The 16,379-nt window shown below is 41.9% G+C and overlaps 2 protein-coding genes and 1 long non-coding RNA gene across 6 annotated transcripts in view; all 3 read left to right on the top strand.

The window, feature by feature from the left end:
* The first annotated feature begins 6 nt into the window (after window positions 1–6).
* On the top strand, window positions 7–2,779 carry LOC119290769. 4 transcript variants are annotated; one of them, XR_005142051.1, is made up of 7 exons: window positions 7–272; window positions 736–793; window positions 1,076–1,092; window positions 1,197–1,330; window positions 1,431–1,487; window positions 1,643–1,978; window positions 2,097–2,779. It is a non-coding gene; the product is annotated as an uncharacterized LOC119290769 (long non-coding RNA). The 4 variants fall into 4 exon arrangements; XR_005142055.1 differs by having other exon boundaries at window positions 7–793; window positions 1,643–1,720; window positions 1,882–1,978; XR_005142053.1 differs by having other exon boundaries at window positions 7–793; window positions 2,097–2,292; window positions 2,363–2,779.
* An 872-nt stretch (window positions 2,780–3,651) lies between these two features.
* Window positions 3,652–7,256, top strand: LOC119290749 (nucleolar protein 56-like). The gene is made up of 8 exons (XM_037569398.1): window positions 3,652–3,944; window positions 4,042–4,256; window positions 4,663–4,820; window positions 5,568–5,755; window positions 5,838–6,090; window positions 6,260–6,408; window positions 6,493–6,642; window positions 6,746–7,256. The coding sequence occupies exons 1-8, from the start codon at window positions 3,740–3,742 to the stop codon at window positions 7,072–7,074; spliced, it is 1,647 nt and encodes a 548-aa protein (XP_037425295.1). The 5' UTR covers window positions 3,652–3,739; the 3' UTR covers window positions 7,075–7,256.
* Window positions 7,257–9,018: 1,762 nt separating this feature from the next.
* LOC119290759 (pre-rRNA-processing protein ESF2-like) overlaps window positions 9,019–16,379 on the top strand; it is an 8,852-nt gene continuing 1,491 nt past the window's right edge. The window contains exons 1-6 of the mRNA XM_037569408.1: window positions 9,019–9,266; window positions 9,506–9,797; window positions 10,433–10,484; window positions 10,722–10,789; window positions 11,016–11,105; window positions 11,199–11,329. Coding sequence (XP_037425305.1) covers window positions 9,533–9,797; window positions 10,433–10,484; window positions 10,722–10,789; window positions 11,016–11,105; window positions 11,199–11,329 — 606 coding nt within the window. The 5' untranslated portion in view covers window positions 9,019–9,266; window positions 9,506–9,532. The remainder of the gene's footprint in view (window positions 9,267–9,505; window positions 9,798–10,432; window positions 10,485–10,721; window positions 10,790–11,015; window positions 11,106–11,198; window positions 11,330–16,379) is intronic.

The raw sequence follows: 16,379 nt of genomic DNA, 5'->3' as shown, positions 1-16,379 counted from the left end.
AATGAATTCTTGCTACAGCTACAGTGGATCCTGTGATGCATTGCGAGGCCTGCAACGGCTTCGAGTTTTAACATTTTTTAGTTTTAGTCCAGCAATGAAACGCATGTTTCTATCTAAAATTTTCTTCCTCTGTTGATCACCAGGTTCCTGAAGCATTGTATTTCCAGTTAAAGGATGTAGTGATGTTACAGAGGAGTGCGCGGCTGGCCGGCCTATGTGATGTTCCTGCCTGCGGCTGCCACCAGGCTGTGCATGCGGCTTGCTTTGTTCAGGTCCTCTCAATTTCAGGAGAGGAAGTGAACTCGATTAATACTGTCAATTTGGGAAGCAGTTTTTGTGATTCTGGTTCAGCATGGATAATGTTGTTTAGCACTGTAAACATTGTCATGGTTAATTTTAGTTACTAGATGGAACAGCAGTGCTACAAATTTTAGAACTAGGACGTCGTTTTCCACAGTTCTATCGTACAGTCACAGTTCTAAGCTTAATCTTATTAGTTCTGTAGCATTGCAGATCAGGGTCTTTTTTCCTAGAAGATCAATACCTTTGGTCAGATTTAGCTTATTTGATAGTGAACAAAACATAAATGGTGTGAATATAACGAATAATTACGCGGTGTGACCTATCAAAACTATTAACGTGAATTTTTCAGTTCTCATTTTTACACTTTTTATTCTTCCCTTGAGATCCACTGTTTGCTCTTCTAACAGTATAATACTAGCTGTGCACTTGCAGCCCCTTTCAGTTGAGCTGGGTCCTGGTATCCTCGGGAACATTTTTTTAGGGAATCCAGGTAAGCTCAGCATGATAAATTGATAATCAGTCCATTTCATTCATTTACTCTTTATCTGTGTCACTTGTCACAACCTCGTTCCTGTTAAATTTGAAGCGCCCACTAAATACTATTGCTATTAGATCTAAAGACGATGCACTCTAGAAATTTAAGTGAAAAAAGTTGGGTAATGCATTTAGCATATTTTAACTGTGAACGAGGGACATTCCTGTTAATCTTTGGAAGGCCCTCTAAAATATCTCCTTTTATTGTTTGCTTCAACTGTTGGAGATGTTCTCGCAGGCGGAGATCTATATGATGTAAGTTCTTATGGTGTTGAATTTTCTTTTATGGATATTATTGTACAGAGGATAGCAGCTTTGGGCCTGTGTGCACATGCTAATGTTCGCTGACTCTATTGTAGACTGTCTTCGAGAACATTGCTGACTCTATTGTAGACTGTCTTCGAGAACAATTTGATGAACCAGTGTCGCCCTTCCACCTGGTTCTAAGGGGAAAGTAAATTACGTCGCTTCAGCTATTCAATACAGCCTATAGGTTAGTGGAAGCTATCACTTTATTCCAATTTCTAATTTATCTGCATGTGTTCTACCCATGCTTAACTTTATTTGAAACACTACTCTTGTCATGTATGCAGGATACAGTGCTAGAGTTAGAATTTCAGGGCCTGAAAAAGCAATTTACTATGCTTCAGGTAAGAAAGTTATTTCATACAACTCTTTTTAGGAAAGTTGGTACTCCCTCTGTAACTTCTTATAAGATCTTTTAGAGTCCATGATGGTGTCAAAAAACGTTTTATTTTAAATTACAGAGGCAGTAGCTTATTGTGTTGAACTTATTGAACAACAGGCATGGCATGCGTGTACACCAAGACCTGTTGCATCAAAGCTTTTTGCGGATACACCTCTTCTTACAGGACAGCTTTGTGTACAACTTATATTTAGCTTCAATTTCCATAATAAAATGTGTTCTTTTGTTTTATCATCATGGTTTCTCTTCTTACGTAACCAAACATTCTCAGATATTAGTTTCTTATTGCCCTCCAAGTCCATTAAATCTCAGTCTTATCTATTTTGTGATGGTTTCAGCGTGTGCTTGATGCATCCCTTGGTTCTTGGAGGAACATGTGCTATTCCTGGTGCTTTTGGTTGTGGAAAAACTGTTATTAGTCACGCACTTTCCAAGGTGATCACTAATTCTCCATTCTTTACTGCCCTGATGTAATAGCTCCAGAGAATTGCTCCTTCCATATATTTCTGGGTGACATCTCTATACTGACTGTTGAGTTTAACAATCTCTGTAGTACTCCAGTTCTGAAGCTGTGGTTTATGTGAGATGTGGTGAAAGAACAAATGAGATGGCTTGGGTTCTCATGGACTTGCCCCAATTGACAATGACGTTCCCCAACAGACGTGAAGAGTTTGTCATGAAGAGAACAACATTGGTTTCTAACGCGTCTAACATGCCTGTCGCTGCTCGTGAAGCCTCCATTTATACAGGTAAAGGTGTAATGCCTTGATAGCCGTAGAAGTAAAGGGATTTATTGATCAAGCTGGCTCATTATATTAGGGTTCTCTTGATCTTGCTTACTCAAGTGCTTCACCAATAGAGCTGCACAACATGTGTGGTGTGCCAAGCCGTGCTTTCAAGTTGTGTCCTCGGCCCTCCCCGTCGTAATGCTCGTCTAGCATGAAGCTTGAAAGTTGATCCAAACCAACACCATGTATTCTTATGGATGTATGAGTCAACTCATTGTAGGTGGAGCTTTTCTCTTGCGCACAACTTACTTTATTTTATGCTTTATCAGTGTAATGTCCAGTTTCATTTGCAAGTATACCATTACTCTTCTCATGGTATTGCAGATGCATCATGTGTAGCTTTTCAGCCTTGCAAATTAGAGGTTTAATTTATACATGCATATTGTTAGAATATTGGTGCGTTCAAAAGACTATGGGTGGAATTAATAAACTGGCAGAAAATATGAAACAAATCCTTGATGCTATGTCAGCTTTTCGTTGAGATTCTGCTAATTTCAACAAGGTAATATTTAAGATTAATTAAAATCTTGCATTTCATTGTTTTATCTCAATCACTTATCATCTATACTATTGCACACAAAACACTTGCATGATTAACAGGAGTAACTTCAAGAATTGGAGGGAGCAGTGTGTCTGGTCAATAGGCAAGCAGTTCCCCCTGCTCCATCGAAAGCTACAATTGAAGAAGTTGTTGCACTACAAGCTGAAACGACCAAGTTAATGTTTGATCTTTTGTTACATCGATTTGTAAACCTTAATGTCTATTTGCTGCTTTCACAAGACTAATTTACTGGTGGACGTTTAATACTATATATACAAGTAGATTTCCACATATGACTATAATATTAGTCAAAACGTGCGTTGCACGTGCACGCTTACTAGTAAGTATAAGGGTGAAGTAGCAGCCCATCAACAAGTATTTGTCTCAGCTAGGAATCAAGATTGTGAATACAGAACGAGTCACCTAACAAACAAAGTGCGCGGCATCTGCGCACAAAACACGCTTGTCCCCAACGCACCAGGATTGTAGCCCCTTGTCGTGCTAGTCACAAGATTAAAACCAATTTTTTTTTTTGAGGGGAAAGATTAAAACCAATTGATAGGAAGGTAAAACGGTAACAATAACAGAGAAGGGTGTATCGTGTGCATAGCAGTTTCACAGTACAAATGGTGATAATTTTATCTTATTTTTATGTTAGATGTTAGAATAGCAAAAGGAGGGGAAGAGAATTGTGCAACCGGCGCTGATCCAATCGAACGGCCCAGACTTCCCAGCGTAGCGTCAACGGAAACCCCACCATAAGTAAGGCCCCGGCGAAGCCCACATCCCTTGGCCTAAACCCTAGCCTCTTCCCCGCCTCCGCCCCCCCAAACCCCTCGGCCGCCGCCGGCGAAGCGCGCGGGCGAGATGGCGCTCTACCTGCTCTTCGAGTCGGCGTCGGGGTACGCGCTCTTCCACGCCCACGGCATCGACGAGATCGGCCAGAGCGTGGACGCCGTCCGCTCCACCGTGCTCGACCTCAAGCGCTTCAGCAAGGCCGTCAAGCTCGCCGGCTTCACCCCCTTCCTCTCCGCCGTCGACGCCCTCAACCAGTGCAACGCCATCTCCGAAGGTACCGTGCCCCCTCCTCTCCCGGTGGAACCCTCGTCTCAAATCTCCCTGCTTTATTATGACCCCCGTGACGAGCGAATGCTCCTTTGGTGGCCCAGGGATCATGACCGACGAGCTGAGGAACTTCCTGGAGCTCAACCTGCCCAAGGTCAAGGAGGGGAAGAAGGCCAAGTTCAGGGTCGGCGTCATGGAGCCCAAGGTCGGCTCCCACATCACCGAGGCCACCGGAATCCCCTGCGAGTCCAACGACTATGTCCAGGAACTGCTCCGCGCCGTGCGGCTGCACTTCGATCAGTTCATTGACCAACTCAAGGTGATGGATTTTTGCATTTGCGTCTGTCTAGTTTCCATGTTTTACATTGTCCCGTAATAAAGATTCAACTGTCAGACATGGGTCGTAAAGCTGTCTAGTAGGATAAATCAAATCACATTGTGGTCTGGCCTGGGTTGTGGCTGGTGTATTTGATTTTAGAGGATTGTGCAGCAGTGGGAAAAGTTTAATGTTTTGGTGGTATGAACTACAGTATGATTTTGCATCAAGTCGGCGCAGAGAGTTGGACAATTACCACCTTATGCTTGACATATCATTTTTACTAATTAAGTTTACCTAGATCATACAGTGAATTGTCTGTAGTTTCACAAATTGGTTTTATTCCATCACTGCTCTTGTTCCATATATACTTGTTTGTAAACTTTGTTCTGTTTGTTTTTTATTGCAGCCATCTGACCTGGAGAAGGCCCAGTTGGGTCTGGGGCATAGCTATAGCAGGGCAAAGGTCAAGTTCAATGTGAATCGCGTGGATAACATGGTGATTCAAGCCATCTTTCTGTTGGATACACTCGATAAGGATGTCAATTCCTTCTCCATGAGAGTGAGGTTGGTTCCTCATCTTATTCTTAACTTGCTTAATTTATTAACCAGTATCTGGTTCTTTGGTTTGGCTGTCGCGATGAGACTTGGATTATCTCAAAAAGAAAAGTTGATGGCGACATACAAGTCCTGAGAAAGTTCTAGGTATAGGCACTAGAGTTGACATGTGTTCATTACTTTTCCAGTTTAGCTGTCGGTATATGCTGGTTATGCCACCATTTCTGATTGCAGGAGTTAAAAAAACAGCTGAAATTTGATTAATATCACCTGTATGCCTCTTCTTTTGTATCCAGTTTTTCTTTTACATCAGTGGCATCAATCATATTTTGTCTATATGCTATATTTCAAACCCTAAGCCCAAGTCTCTGGTTTTACCATGTGCATTCAATTGCGTATTGTGAGTCTTGACAAATTTCCTCAGTCCACGTGATCAAATACATCTTCCTGTGTTTATGTTAGTTGCATGCCCAGTCACGTCACTGTCTGGCTTACAGTGACATACGTGCTGTGTACACTGTACTATCTTAAGTATATCCCATGGTAGTGAAAGATCATTTTAACTTACCAACTGTGCAGTATATTCTGCACTATGTATGCTTTTTTGGGGGGGAACACTGTATGCTTTCGGTGGGTGTAATGGCATTTTTCTTTTTTCTTTTTACCCTTGTTGACGCTGTAACTAGTTTTGAACATTTGTCACTGTAGTTGTGTTAGTTGCATGGGTGTATTAATTGTTGCTTAACCATGATGCAGGGAGTGGTATGGATGGCATTTTCCTGAGCTGGTCAAAATTGTGAATGACAACTACCTTTATGCTAAGCTTGCCAAGTTTGTAGTAAACAAATCTGATTTGTCAGAGAAAGACATTCCAGCTTTAGCAGATCTGATTGGAGATGAGGACAAGGCAAAAGAAATTGTTGAAGCAGCAAAGGCATCTATGGGTAACAACCATGTCCACAATTGGTATGCTTCTCAGTAGTTGCCACGGTTGCTTAGTTTATCTAATCTTCTTTTTATTTTCAGGCCAGGACCTTTCACCAGTTGATTTGATCAATGTCCAACAGTTTGCTCAAAGGGTCATGAATCTATCTGAGTACCGTAAAAATCTCTATGAGTATCTGGTGACAAAGATGAATGATATTGCACCAAATCTGACTTCATTGATTGGTGAAATGGTTGGAGCTCGGTTAATCTCTCATGCTGGCAGTCTTTCAAATCTTGCAAAATGCCCTGCCTCCACTCTCCAGATACTAGGTGCTGAGAAGGCGCTCTTCAGGTAATTGTGACTGACTGGACTGCTTATGCATTCCCACACCCTACTTCCAAGCTGTGCTTTCTTATTTGTAGTCGCCCTTCTACTCAAATACTAATTGTTTTGTCAAGTATTCAGACTTTGTCCTCTATGCTTCTGAAATGTTGTGATTGATTTCCTAATTTTACTGCAGAGCTCTTAAAACACGTGGAAACACACCGAAGTATGGCCTCATATTCCACTCATCTTTTATTGGTCGTGCATCGACCAAGAACAAGGGAAGAATGGCTAGATACCTGGCAAACAAATGCTCAATTGCTTCTCGCATTGACTGTTATTCAGGTTAGTTGAAGGACTTTGTTTGCAAAGGTTGAACATCCTGACTGCCTTTTCTGTTTGTTTTCCTCACTGGTTTATGAATTCCAGATATGAGTAGCTCCATTTTCGGTGAGAAACTGCGTGAACAAGTCGAGGAGAGACTAGACTTTTATGACAAGGGTGTTGCACCACGCAAGAACCTTGATGTAATGAAAGCTGCAATTGAGGAGGGTATGACCAACACAGTCTCAGAGGAGGGTAAGGGTACTTGTCTTTATATATTGGTCTCTCAATAACTTAATTTCAAGTCTTTTTGTACATGTGTATATTTACACCTTGCCCTGAACATTTCTTTTCGCAGATAAGGAGAAGGAGAACGGTGACACGACTGCCAAGAAAAGTAAGAAAAAGAAGTCCAAATCTGAGGCTGACGGTGACGCCATGGATCTTGATAAGCCTGCCAACACGGCGGCAGCAGAAGAAGGGACAGAGAAGAAGAAAAAGAAAAAGAAGCACAAGCTAGAGGAGCCCCAGGATCAAGAGATGGCAGCCAATGTCGATGGCGAGCAAGACGAGACTCCCAAGAAAAAGAAAAAGAAGAACCGTGATGCTGCAGAGTCTGTTGAGCCTAAGACGGCCACAGAAGGGAAAAAGAAAAAAAAGAAGTCCAAAACCGAGGCCGATGATTAGACGACTAGAACCTCTTTGTTGTGCTTAATGAAATCAAACATCTAGTATACTGTGTAATTTATGTGCAACCATGGACCTAATCGGGTCTCGACTATTGAATCTTTCATCATCCTGTGGTGGTGCTGATCACATTTTGAGGTCTATAATGTGGAAGAGCGTGGATTGAGGAGGCTGTTCAACTATTTTGCAGTTTGGAGCATGTTTTGCGATTCATGTTTCATATACTAGTAAGTAGGCCCTGTTGCAGCACTAGAGTAGTTTGGTCTTGCATTTCTTGATTAGCAAGCACTTGGGATGTTTTGATTCTTCAGGGTCTGTTATTGCTTGGTTTGGTCAAATCTTATTTCCGAGTTATTTCTCTCTGCACTTGCACACATTTTGAGGTCTATTATCTAGAATCGAGGAGCCTGTTCAGCTAGCGAGTAGCCCTGTTGCACCAGAGTCTGCTTTTCATTTTTTGAACAAGATGTATTAAAGACATTACTGTTGCCTTGAGCTACATACACTTACTAACATAGATCTTGGCATCCTGCCTGCCTCTTGTTGGTTAGGGGTTACTCATGATTGTGCATGTGATTTCTGAAAACATATTGTCATAATATGAATGCTAAGGCCTTGTTTGGATTACCGTTGTAGTTTCAGATACCTCTGTAGAAAAAAAATACAGACCTCTGTCCATTGTTTTGTTTCCGACTGAAAATCTGCTAGTGGCCGGTAAGTTACTCGTGTAAATAAAATAAATAATAGTGGCCGGTAAGTTACTCGTGTAAAATAAATACGTCTGTATTTGATTACACTGATTCCAAGCGCGGCCTAATGGCACTGGAGTTACAAAATCACTTGAGTTGCAAAGGTAATCGACTGAGTGGTTTTGCTCTTGCTGTTGGTTGCCCCTTTAGTCTGGACTGGACTGAAATGCTGGGTTGCTGGTGTACTGAAATGCTGTGTTTGCTCCTTCTGCCTTTTCTCCATTCCTTCCTTCTTGACACCGTGTTCGCTCTTGCTACTCTTACTCCACTTCCTCCAGGACCTGCTCCACTTGATGAACCACCCCGAGCCTCCTGAACCATGCCGCGACGGCTCTTGGCCGATCGCGACGCCCTAGCCAACACACAATCCATTCGTAAGGTCACATTGACGATAAACCTAATGCAATTCAGAAGTCGAGCCATTTCTAGTTCAATGTGGAGTAAAGAGTTGAGATGAGAAACTCATTCACAGATTATAAACATGAAACTCGGTAAACAAGATGCGAGTAAAGTAAGAGCATGTTCATCCTTGCAATTAGAAAGAAAATAAATATCACACAAAATCTTAGGCAATGGTGGTGCCAAAAAATAGCACAGAAACATGCAGAGAGAGAGAGAGAGAGCATTTCAGTTTCTCAAGTATTGCTGCATCACGCCCGTGCAAGCAGAAGAGGGCTCTATCCGCTGACGAGATCGAATCCCCACCGTCCGTGGGTGATAGATCCGATCGAGCGGCCAGGATGCCCATCCAATCAGAGGTTGAGCAGCCTGCCGTGCAATTTTTTTGAGCAGCCCCGGCCCAGCTTCGAAGAAACAAGAAGCAGGACTCGATTGCCCTCCCGAAGTGCAACCTCTAAGGCCTTCTTTCGTTTAGAGGAATTTCATAGGAATTCTCTAGAGGATAGGATTTTTATAGGATTTTTTTTAGACCCTTTTGGTTCACAAAAATGAATTTCTATTTCTACGTAGGATTGGTTTCTATCCTTTACATTTCATAGGAAAATAAAAAAAAGTTTAAACTCAATGGAAAAATTTCTTTAATGTCAATCAAATGACATTTTGTTTCCTATTCCTACTCATAGGATTTGAGATACATATCATCTCATTTCGTATAAGATTCCTATTCCTATAATAATCTTATCCTATGAACCCAAACAGCCTAACCGTTTAGCCTGGCCCGAACAGAGCTCGCTCAACCCTAGCTGCGGCGCCGCCAGCCCGCCGACGCGCCGCCGCCTGCCCGCCGTCGCGCCGTCACGCCGCCGCTGCCGCCCCGTCGCATCTCGGCCTCACGCCGCAGGTCTCCGTCCACCACCGCCCGCAGTCGCCGTGCAGTCAAATCCCGCATTTGCGGCCACTGCCGTTGGTCGCCGCCGGCAGCCGGACGACCAGCTCCGTCCACCCTCCAGCAATATCCACGCCAGAGCCTCCCCCCAGCTCAAGGTGAGCAGCCTCCTCCCCCTACTGCACTACTCCAGCCCCTACTGCACCACTTGGATTTTGTTAGGTTCAGCAGCGTGGCCAGATGCAATTTCTGAATGACGCAAGATAGAATTCCTTGTGTGTTGCCAGTTCAGTCAGAAGTTCATCATACCTTTCGCTACAAGTTTATTAAATGTTACGGTTTGGCGTCTGTATTTATGGACTGAGGTGTGGCCGGCCTCGATTTTTGATCCGCGCAGTCTCCGTTAACCCGCCGACCGCCACCCATGGCAGAGACCACCGAGAACGAGTACCACACTGATGAAGAGGAAGACCTGGTCGGAGAGGAGGAAGGAGGCACCGGGATCGAAGGCGAGGAGGGTGGAGGCGCCGGAGAGAAGAGGAAGCGGCCTCTGAACAAGAGTCTGGGTGGCTTCAGCAAGCGTGGGGTGTGCTACCTCAGCCGCGTCCCTCCCCACATGAACCCGTCGCACGTCCGACAAATCTTCTCCAAGTACGGCGAGGTGCAGAGGATCTACCTCGTACCCGAAGGTAATCCCCCGTCATGAACTGACTGAATTGGTGGCTGCGTTTTTTATGTCCAATTTGTGATGATACGGTGCCAAAGCTAAGCAGCGTTCATTTGAGGAACACAAATAAGCTGAAAGCCCTACTTTTTTATTCATGCGAATACGCAAAGGGCAATGCAGCGATGTTAGCCAGCCTATAAAAAACAAAGAGAACAAACCATATTTATCTGATCTTCAAGTCTCCCTTGTGGATGATCGAGGGAGATGCGTGTAATCCCGCGCAGAGTTTCTGCTGCATATAACATGCCTCAACGCGTGTAACAAGCCTGTATTTCGGTAGCAGAAGGCTGTTCATGGAGTTCTAGGTTTGTTTGTCTTGCTTGTATTTGTGAAAACATTCTTCATTTCTTCTAGGGGAAGGGGAAAATTCAAATAGAAAACATGTCATCGAATGATAATCATGTTTTGCATGCTGATTGCACATGTTGCTGCGGCAGTATACTGTGCAGCGACAGCGAGTTGTTTTTCCTGTCCCTCGTGGTTATACGTCTTAGAATGTGAAGTGCTCTACTGCTCTTTATAATGCTCACCATATTTGTAAATGAAAAGAACCCAACTTCTTAACTGTCATCTACTAATGTCATCTCTTTCCTCCAGGTCAAGGTCATCGCAAGCATAGTAACGTAAAAGCGAAGGCTTACTCCGAAGGGTATGTTGTCAAAATACACAGATGAGCTGCTTTGTAGAGACTTGCTAGATCCCATTTTTCGGTTTTATGCTGAAAGTCAAACATGGAGCAATACTTACCATTGTCTACTTATTGCATTTCTGGAGTAGTCATGTAAAGATGTGGTAGATGATGCGTAGTATTTCACAATTTTGACATATTTTTATTGTTGTATTTGTTACTTGTATGGCCTTAATAATGTTCCTAAAATCTTTCTAGGTGGGTTGAGTTTGCAAAGAAAAGTGTCGCCAAGAGGGTGGCTAATCTGCTTAATGGTGAACAAATAGGTTTGTTCTCGGCTCTATGTTTCATGTGTTTTATTCTTTCTATGTTACCGTTGATTTACATTAGATATACTGAACATGGATGATATGTTCTTCCTTTTTACTGCTCAACCCTCAAACCCCTCAAATTTTTGGCCTCAAAAGGATTGCTTTTGTCGGCTCTGTCATGTTTGAAGAGCTATACAATGTGTGCTAGAGAGCTCAATTATTCTTGTATGTATTTTATTAGGTGGGAAGAAGAGGTCATCATTTTATTATGACATCTGGAACATAAAGTATCTCAGGAAGTTCAAATGGGATGATCTGGTTGGTGAAATAGGTATGCCTAAAGTACAAAACTGTAAAGTAGCTATAAACTTGTCAGTAATGTGAACTGATTTGTACGTAGTCTAATCCTTGTAGTTTAATGCAGCTGAGAAGACTCATATCAGGGAACAGAAATTAACATTGGAGATAACAGCTGCGAAGAAACAACGTGATCATTATCTCTCTAATGCTGAAAAGTCTCGTACACAGAAATTTATTCGTGAGCGCATAGAAAAGGTATGCTGTATTGTTTAACATACCTCTGCTAGCATAATTCACGCTGGGGATTTTCTTTCTGTCCTGTGCCATCTTTATTTATGACTAGTAAGATGCCCGTGCTACGCTACGGGATAAAAAAAAGGTTAACTTAAGTTATAGTTACGATCCCATACGCTGCTGCTGACAAAATAAAAAAATATACAGTCATTGATCAAAGTAATGATGTGTTGTTGATAGATACATAAATATCAAGCACAATCAAAAATATGGTTTGCAATCCACAAACCCATGCGTCCAAGCCAAACAGTTTCTTCTCCATCTCCGCCTCACTGAAAGACTTGTTGTACTCCACATTGAGTTTTATCATTGCTCGCTCTATCCTATATCAAGTTGATAGAGACCATGCGGCAGATAGAAAATCTGTTCACACACATGTGGCAACAACGGCGACACTGAATCCAAATCGGTCAACTTCACGACTGACCAGCTTTATCTCCGAATCCAAATTGGTCTGATTTCAAGTCCTCTTTGCTTCACTTGGACGCCACCTCCATCCCATACACCATTTCCAGCTAGAAATGGTAACAAATCAAGCACCTCATTTAAACCTGGCCTTAATATCAATAATGGAATAACATGATGCGACATATTGATATTTGTCCCCACAACTTAGTGCAATGGAAGTGCGACTGGCACCGACCCGTGCGTTGCCACGGGAAAACGTTTTAGAGGTGACACCATTCCAAGAGAGATAAAGCTCAAATGGATTTGAATATTTCGCTTATGTTTGTTAGCGAAAACATTTTGATTACAGTTTTAGCATACAAATATTTACTTACGAAGTAAACTTGAAATAAATAAAAAGAGGCCTGCATTTCTAGATGATGAATGAAAAAGATTGTAAACATATGTGTTCTCAGTCATGTATGCAAGATAGAAATAAAGCATGAATAAACAAACTTCGGCTAAAACATTACAACTACAAGGACACACATCATGACAATTTTCCAAATACAATGTGCCATAATGTCTTATTTTGTTTATTTGCCACTATTTCTTCATTCTTAAAACCAATCATCTCATGAATCATACAGGCCTCGACACAAGAACCGCATCATCAAAAAGTTGCATCATGGAAAATCAACAAAGAGCATAATCAATTGTTATTAAGCTTAGAGATGTATGTACAAGAATATGACAGAAGTAGCACTATCTCTCCCTGCCACAAAGTAGAGTATCTTCCATCTAAAAAACATAAGCGCTACATAGCCTATATGTGCAACAAGTATCTCCCCTCACTGTCAAAAAACAGAGTATTTAACTTTGCTACAAAGCAGCTCGTGAAGCACAGAAAATTAGTCTAACTTTCAGCCTCTGCTTCGCCTTCTCAGTGCACCGCACACCTCCAGTCCACTGACCTCTACCAATGCGGCTCTCGTCTATTTTAGTCTCCAGCAAGCACTGTTTAATAGCAAAATTATCAACGACCATGTTTTACAGTATGAAACATAAACACATATATATTGGTAATACACAACAAAGTATATACACGTTTTTCCCATTTATCAGATAGGTGCCTTGTATTATGTTACATCTTACAAAGAAATGCTCAATGTATAGGAAGCCACTGGAGGCGACGCCCCTAGAAGGCATTCATTGTTCTAATCATTAGATTATTTCTTAAATAAACAAACTTTCATCCTCTTCTACATTATATAAAGCAAGATTTGACTGTAACAAGATGAAAAGACAAAGCTACCTACTGCCTGCTACTTGAGCAAAACATAAAAAATATCTTCCAGCCAGGAACTCTGTTTAGTAAGATCAGGATCTTCTGGCTATTTTTTTAACATAATATTTCAGTCATCTTAAATTTGTTTCTCATACTGATGCTGATGCTTATTATAACTACTTTCCTTGGTGAGAAACACATTTTTTAAATACCATCTGGCATAGAAGATCAAGCATATCACTCTAGGTTAGTTCTGTATGATGCAAGGTGTTGTAATGTTTACACTACATACACATGTAAAGGAAGAAATAATTTGTAGTGCTTACCTCATAGCGAGAAGGTACATTTGTTGTGCACATGTAAATGTCTGACGTGAGGAAGCTGACATTTACAAAATAAAAAATATCATGACACTAAAGCAAGTATCCAAGTTGCCATTTTGAAAGTCCACTGCCCAAACTTCAGACCTGTAGATTGAAAACAATTTTAGATGACTGGCCCTGGTTATAAATATTGAAATTTTAACAGACACCAAATTGTACTTGAGTGATTGATACCTTGGACTACACATTGAGAACTTCTTTGTAGACTATGTTCTTTGTAAATTTTGCAATGGAGTTGGACCGGCCTTCCTCTTCCTTACCCGGGATAGTAAGAATCTTCAGATTACTTCTAGACGTAGCTCTAGAAAGAGCAACATAGAGTTGGCCATGTGAAAATACAGGTTCAGGGAGGTATACACCAACATTTGGTATAGTTTGTCCTTGTGCCTTGTTAATGGTCATAGCAAAGCTAAGTCTAATAGGGAATTGCTTCCTCTTGAACCTAAATGGAAACATCTCGTCGTCTGACGGGCAGAGAGGAATTCGAGGAAGGAACACCCTCTTACCAGCATGCTGGCCCAGCACAATCTCAGCATCAATTGCATTCCTCATGAACCCCCGGACAACCAACCTAGTCCCATTGCACAACCCATTCGCTCGGTCAATGTTCCGTAACAATATAATAGGGCAATTAATCTTCAACTTTAGGATGTGGGGAGGTAGCCCGTTAGGTGTTAATGAATTTAAGAATTCTGCAGGATAGTAGTTGTGTGGATCATCCTCAGCCCGATCAAAACTGTGGTATACCATCTCCTCCCCAGGAAATCTCTCAATCATCCTCATGTTGATCTTGTCAATGTAGAAAAAGTTTGAGTCAGTGTACTTGGGTAACTAAAGGCATAAGAGCTTGATGATGCATGTCCCAGCAATGAACCTGTAGGGCAATTTGATACAATGGAATCCATGCATGGGGTATCTCGTCTAGATGCATAACTTGCATTACGTTGAGCTAGAAGTGCCCGCCGCTCTTCCGGTGGCAGGCTTTGCCGACGCGCTCGTTGGCGTGCATTTCTTTCTTGCCTCTCCTCTAGTGTCAAACTTTGCCTACGTGCTCGCTGGCTTGCATTTCTCTCTTCAAGTGTCATACGTTGTCGTTTCTCTCTTCTTCGTGCATTAATCTCTTCCTTCTCCTTAGGTGTCAAATTTTGCCGACGTGCTCTAACACGTTCTCGCCTTGCTTGGATTTGCTCTGGTGTACGGCTAGCATATCTTATTGCTTCACGTGCACGCTTTCACCCTACAGAATTTACACGAGAAATTAATTAAGTGGGTAAACGGAATTATATAAGCAAACACTTCCGCCCTATAGATTTACCTTTTGAGCTTTCTCCTCGCTCCAATCCGTCGATTGATGTGAGCATACCAGTATAAGTAGGAAAAATCACCATCGCTGATTGGTTTGTCACTTCATCATCTGAAGATGAGTAACTTAAATTTGTCCGTTGGTTCACGTATAAATAAACCTGTTCGAGCACATGGCATGCCATTGGAGCAAGTTCTGTTGGGCTTGCTACTGCTGTCGACCACTGTGTTATTACAAGTTGGACGGTAAATGGTTAGGTATAAATAAGAAATATACAAGCAGATTGTTTTGCCAAGCAGTAAGATACAGGAACCAACCTTTTTGTTTTCCTTTAGCACTTTGTTGGCACGAGAGCTGTAACATTTGGGGTGTAATAGCTGCTAGTTTCCCCCAAAAAACAGAAGTGGAGGTTAGAAAAAATTGAATCGAAAGCTAGTAGGAACACTATATGCAATCTAATAAGACAACTATTCTTTGCCAGAAGTCAAAAGAAACATTCCTTAACCGAAGGGCAGTTCATCATCATTAGATACGAAATTGCACACTGGATGAATTTGATAATCATTAGGTAAGCAACATGAATAAAAACAAATGTTATGCAGAGGTGTGGCAGCCAAAAAGTACAAGCCAAAGCATAATAGAATACAACAGTAAACCAATGAATTCCAGTGATCAAGTATGAATTTGGTCCTGACCTTTTAATTTTCAGCTTCACACCCAAATCCAAGTGTTTCTCCAGGAACTTCTAGGCTTATCAAATTTCTTCTGGACCTGCCATGTAAATAATCATTTTTTTTTCAAAAATTTCAGTGATTTAGTTGGTGAAAACCAAACCCAAGGACAGTTGGAGCTGAAGTGAGTATCTCTATGCATACATATGACTGACTAAGTCATGTGATTTTATATGAAGGGAAATATAACAAACCTAGCAACATCAGTTTCTCTCTGACCGACTCATATAAAATAAGCTGATCCACCTAGAACTAAGATGCAGATCTTTTAATTCTTTTAATAGGAAACAGACCAACTTGGAGGTCAAAGCCCCAACGATCAGTATGCATAAAAACTTAAAATAACAAATAAAAAACATGTTATACAACCATACAGTGATCTGCAAATTCTTGTTTTGATGTTAACTTCAGAAATAAAAGAGGCATCATCATCTAATAGTAGTATGTGCAGATACTCATCTATTGCAATCATTACTAAATCTTGGTATTGCATAACACAACATACCTTGGTCCTTGGCGAAGCAAATTAGAAGGCGATGGGCAGTAAATCGACCTCCTCACAATCTGTCGATTTGAAGATATGAGAGCTTGACCACCGTGTTGCTTCTTGGGATGTAGTTCGAGCAGTGTGAGTCTCATCTGCCTGCTCACTTGTATTTATATTGGGCTGAAAGGGTGGTTTCTAGACAGTTCGACCAGGCGCGCGCATTTGGGTGACGAAAATTTGAATTTGGGAGGCGGCAGGGTGGGAACGATGAGGTCTGGGAAAGAGAGGCGGTAGCCGACCATAGCACCAGAACAGGCAGTGGAGTGCGTCGGCGGGGAGGAGAAGTAGCATTAGGTGGCGCTGCCGCCGCCGCCGAGGATCAGCAGCCTGTAGCCGGCGACGTATTTGTGGAGGTCGGAGTTAGAGAAGGGG

Source organism: Triticum dicoccoides, chromosome 1A (assembly GCF_002162155.2).
Source record: "Triticum dicoccoides isolate Atlit2015 ecotype Zavitan chromosome 1A, WEW_v2.0, whole genome shotgun sequence".
Classification (NCBI taxonomy): Eukaryota; Viridiplantae; Streptophyta; class Magnoliopsida; order Poales; family Poaceae; genus Triticum; species Triticum dicoccoides.
The sequence above is the reverse complement of the archived record's forward strand: the minus strand, read 5'-3'. Positions and strand labels throughout refer to the sequence as shown.

What these genes read in the sequence shown, in the direction of transcription:
- LOC119290749 (XM_037569398.1), top strand. Translation starts at nt 3,740, where the DNA reads ATGGCGCTCTACCTGCTCTTCGAGTCGGCGTCGGGGTACGCGCTCTTC. An exon ending in TCGCATTGACTGTTATTCAG is followed by an intron (nt 6,409 to 6,492) that starts GTTAGTTGAAGG and finishes TATGAATTCCAG; the next exon opens with ATATGAGTAGCTCCATTTTC. An exon ending in CAACACAGTCTCAGAGGAGG is followed by an intron (nt 6,643 to 6,745) that starts GTAAGGGTACTT and finishes TTCTTTTCGCAG; the next exon opens with ATAAGGAGAAGGAGAACGGT.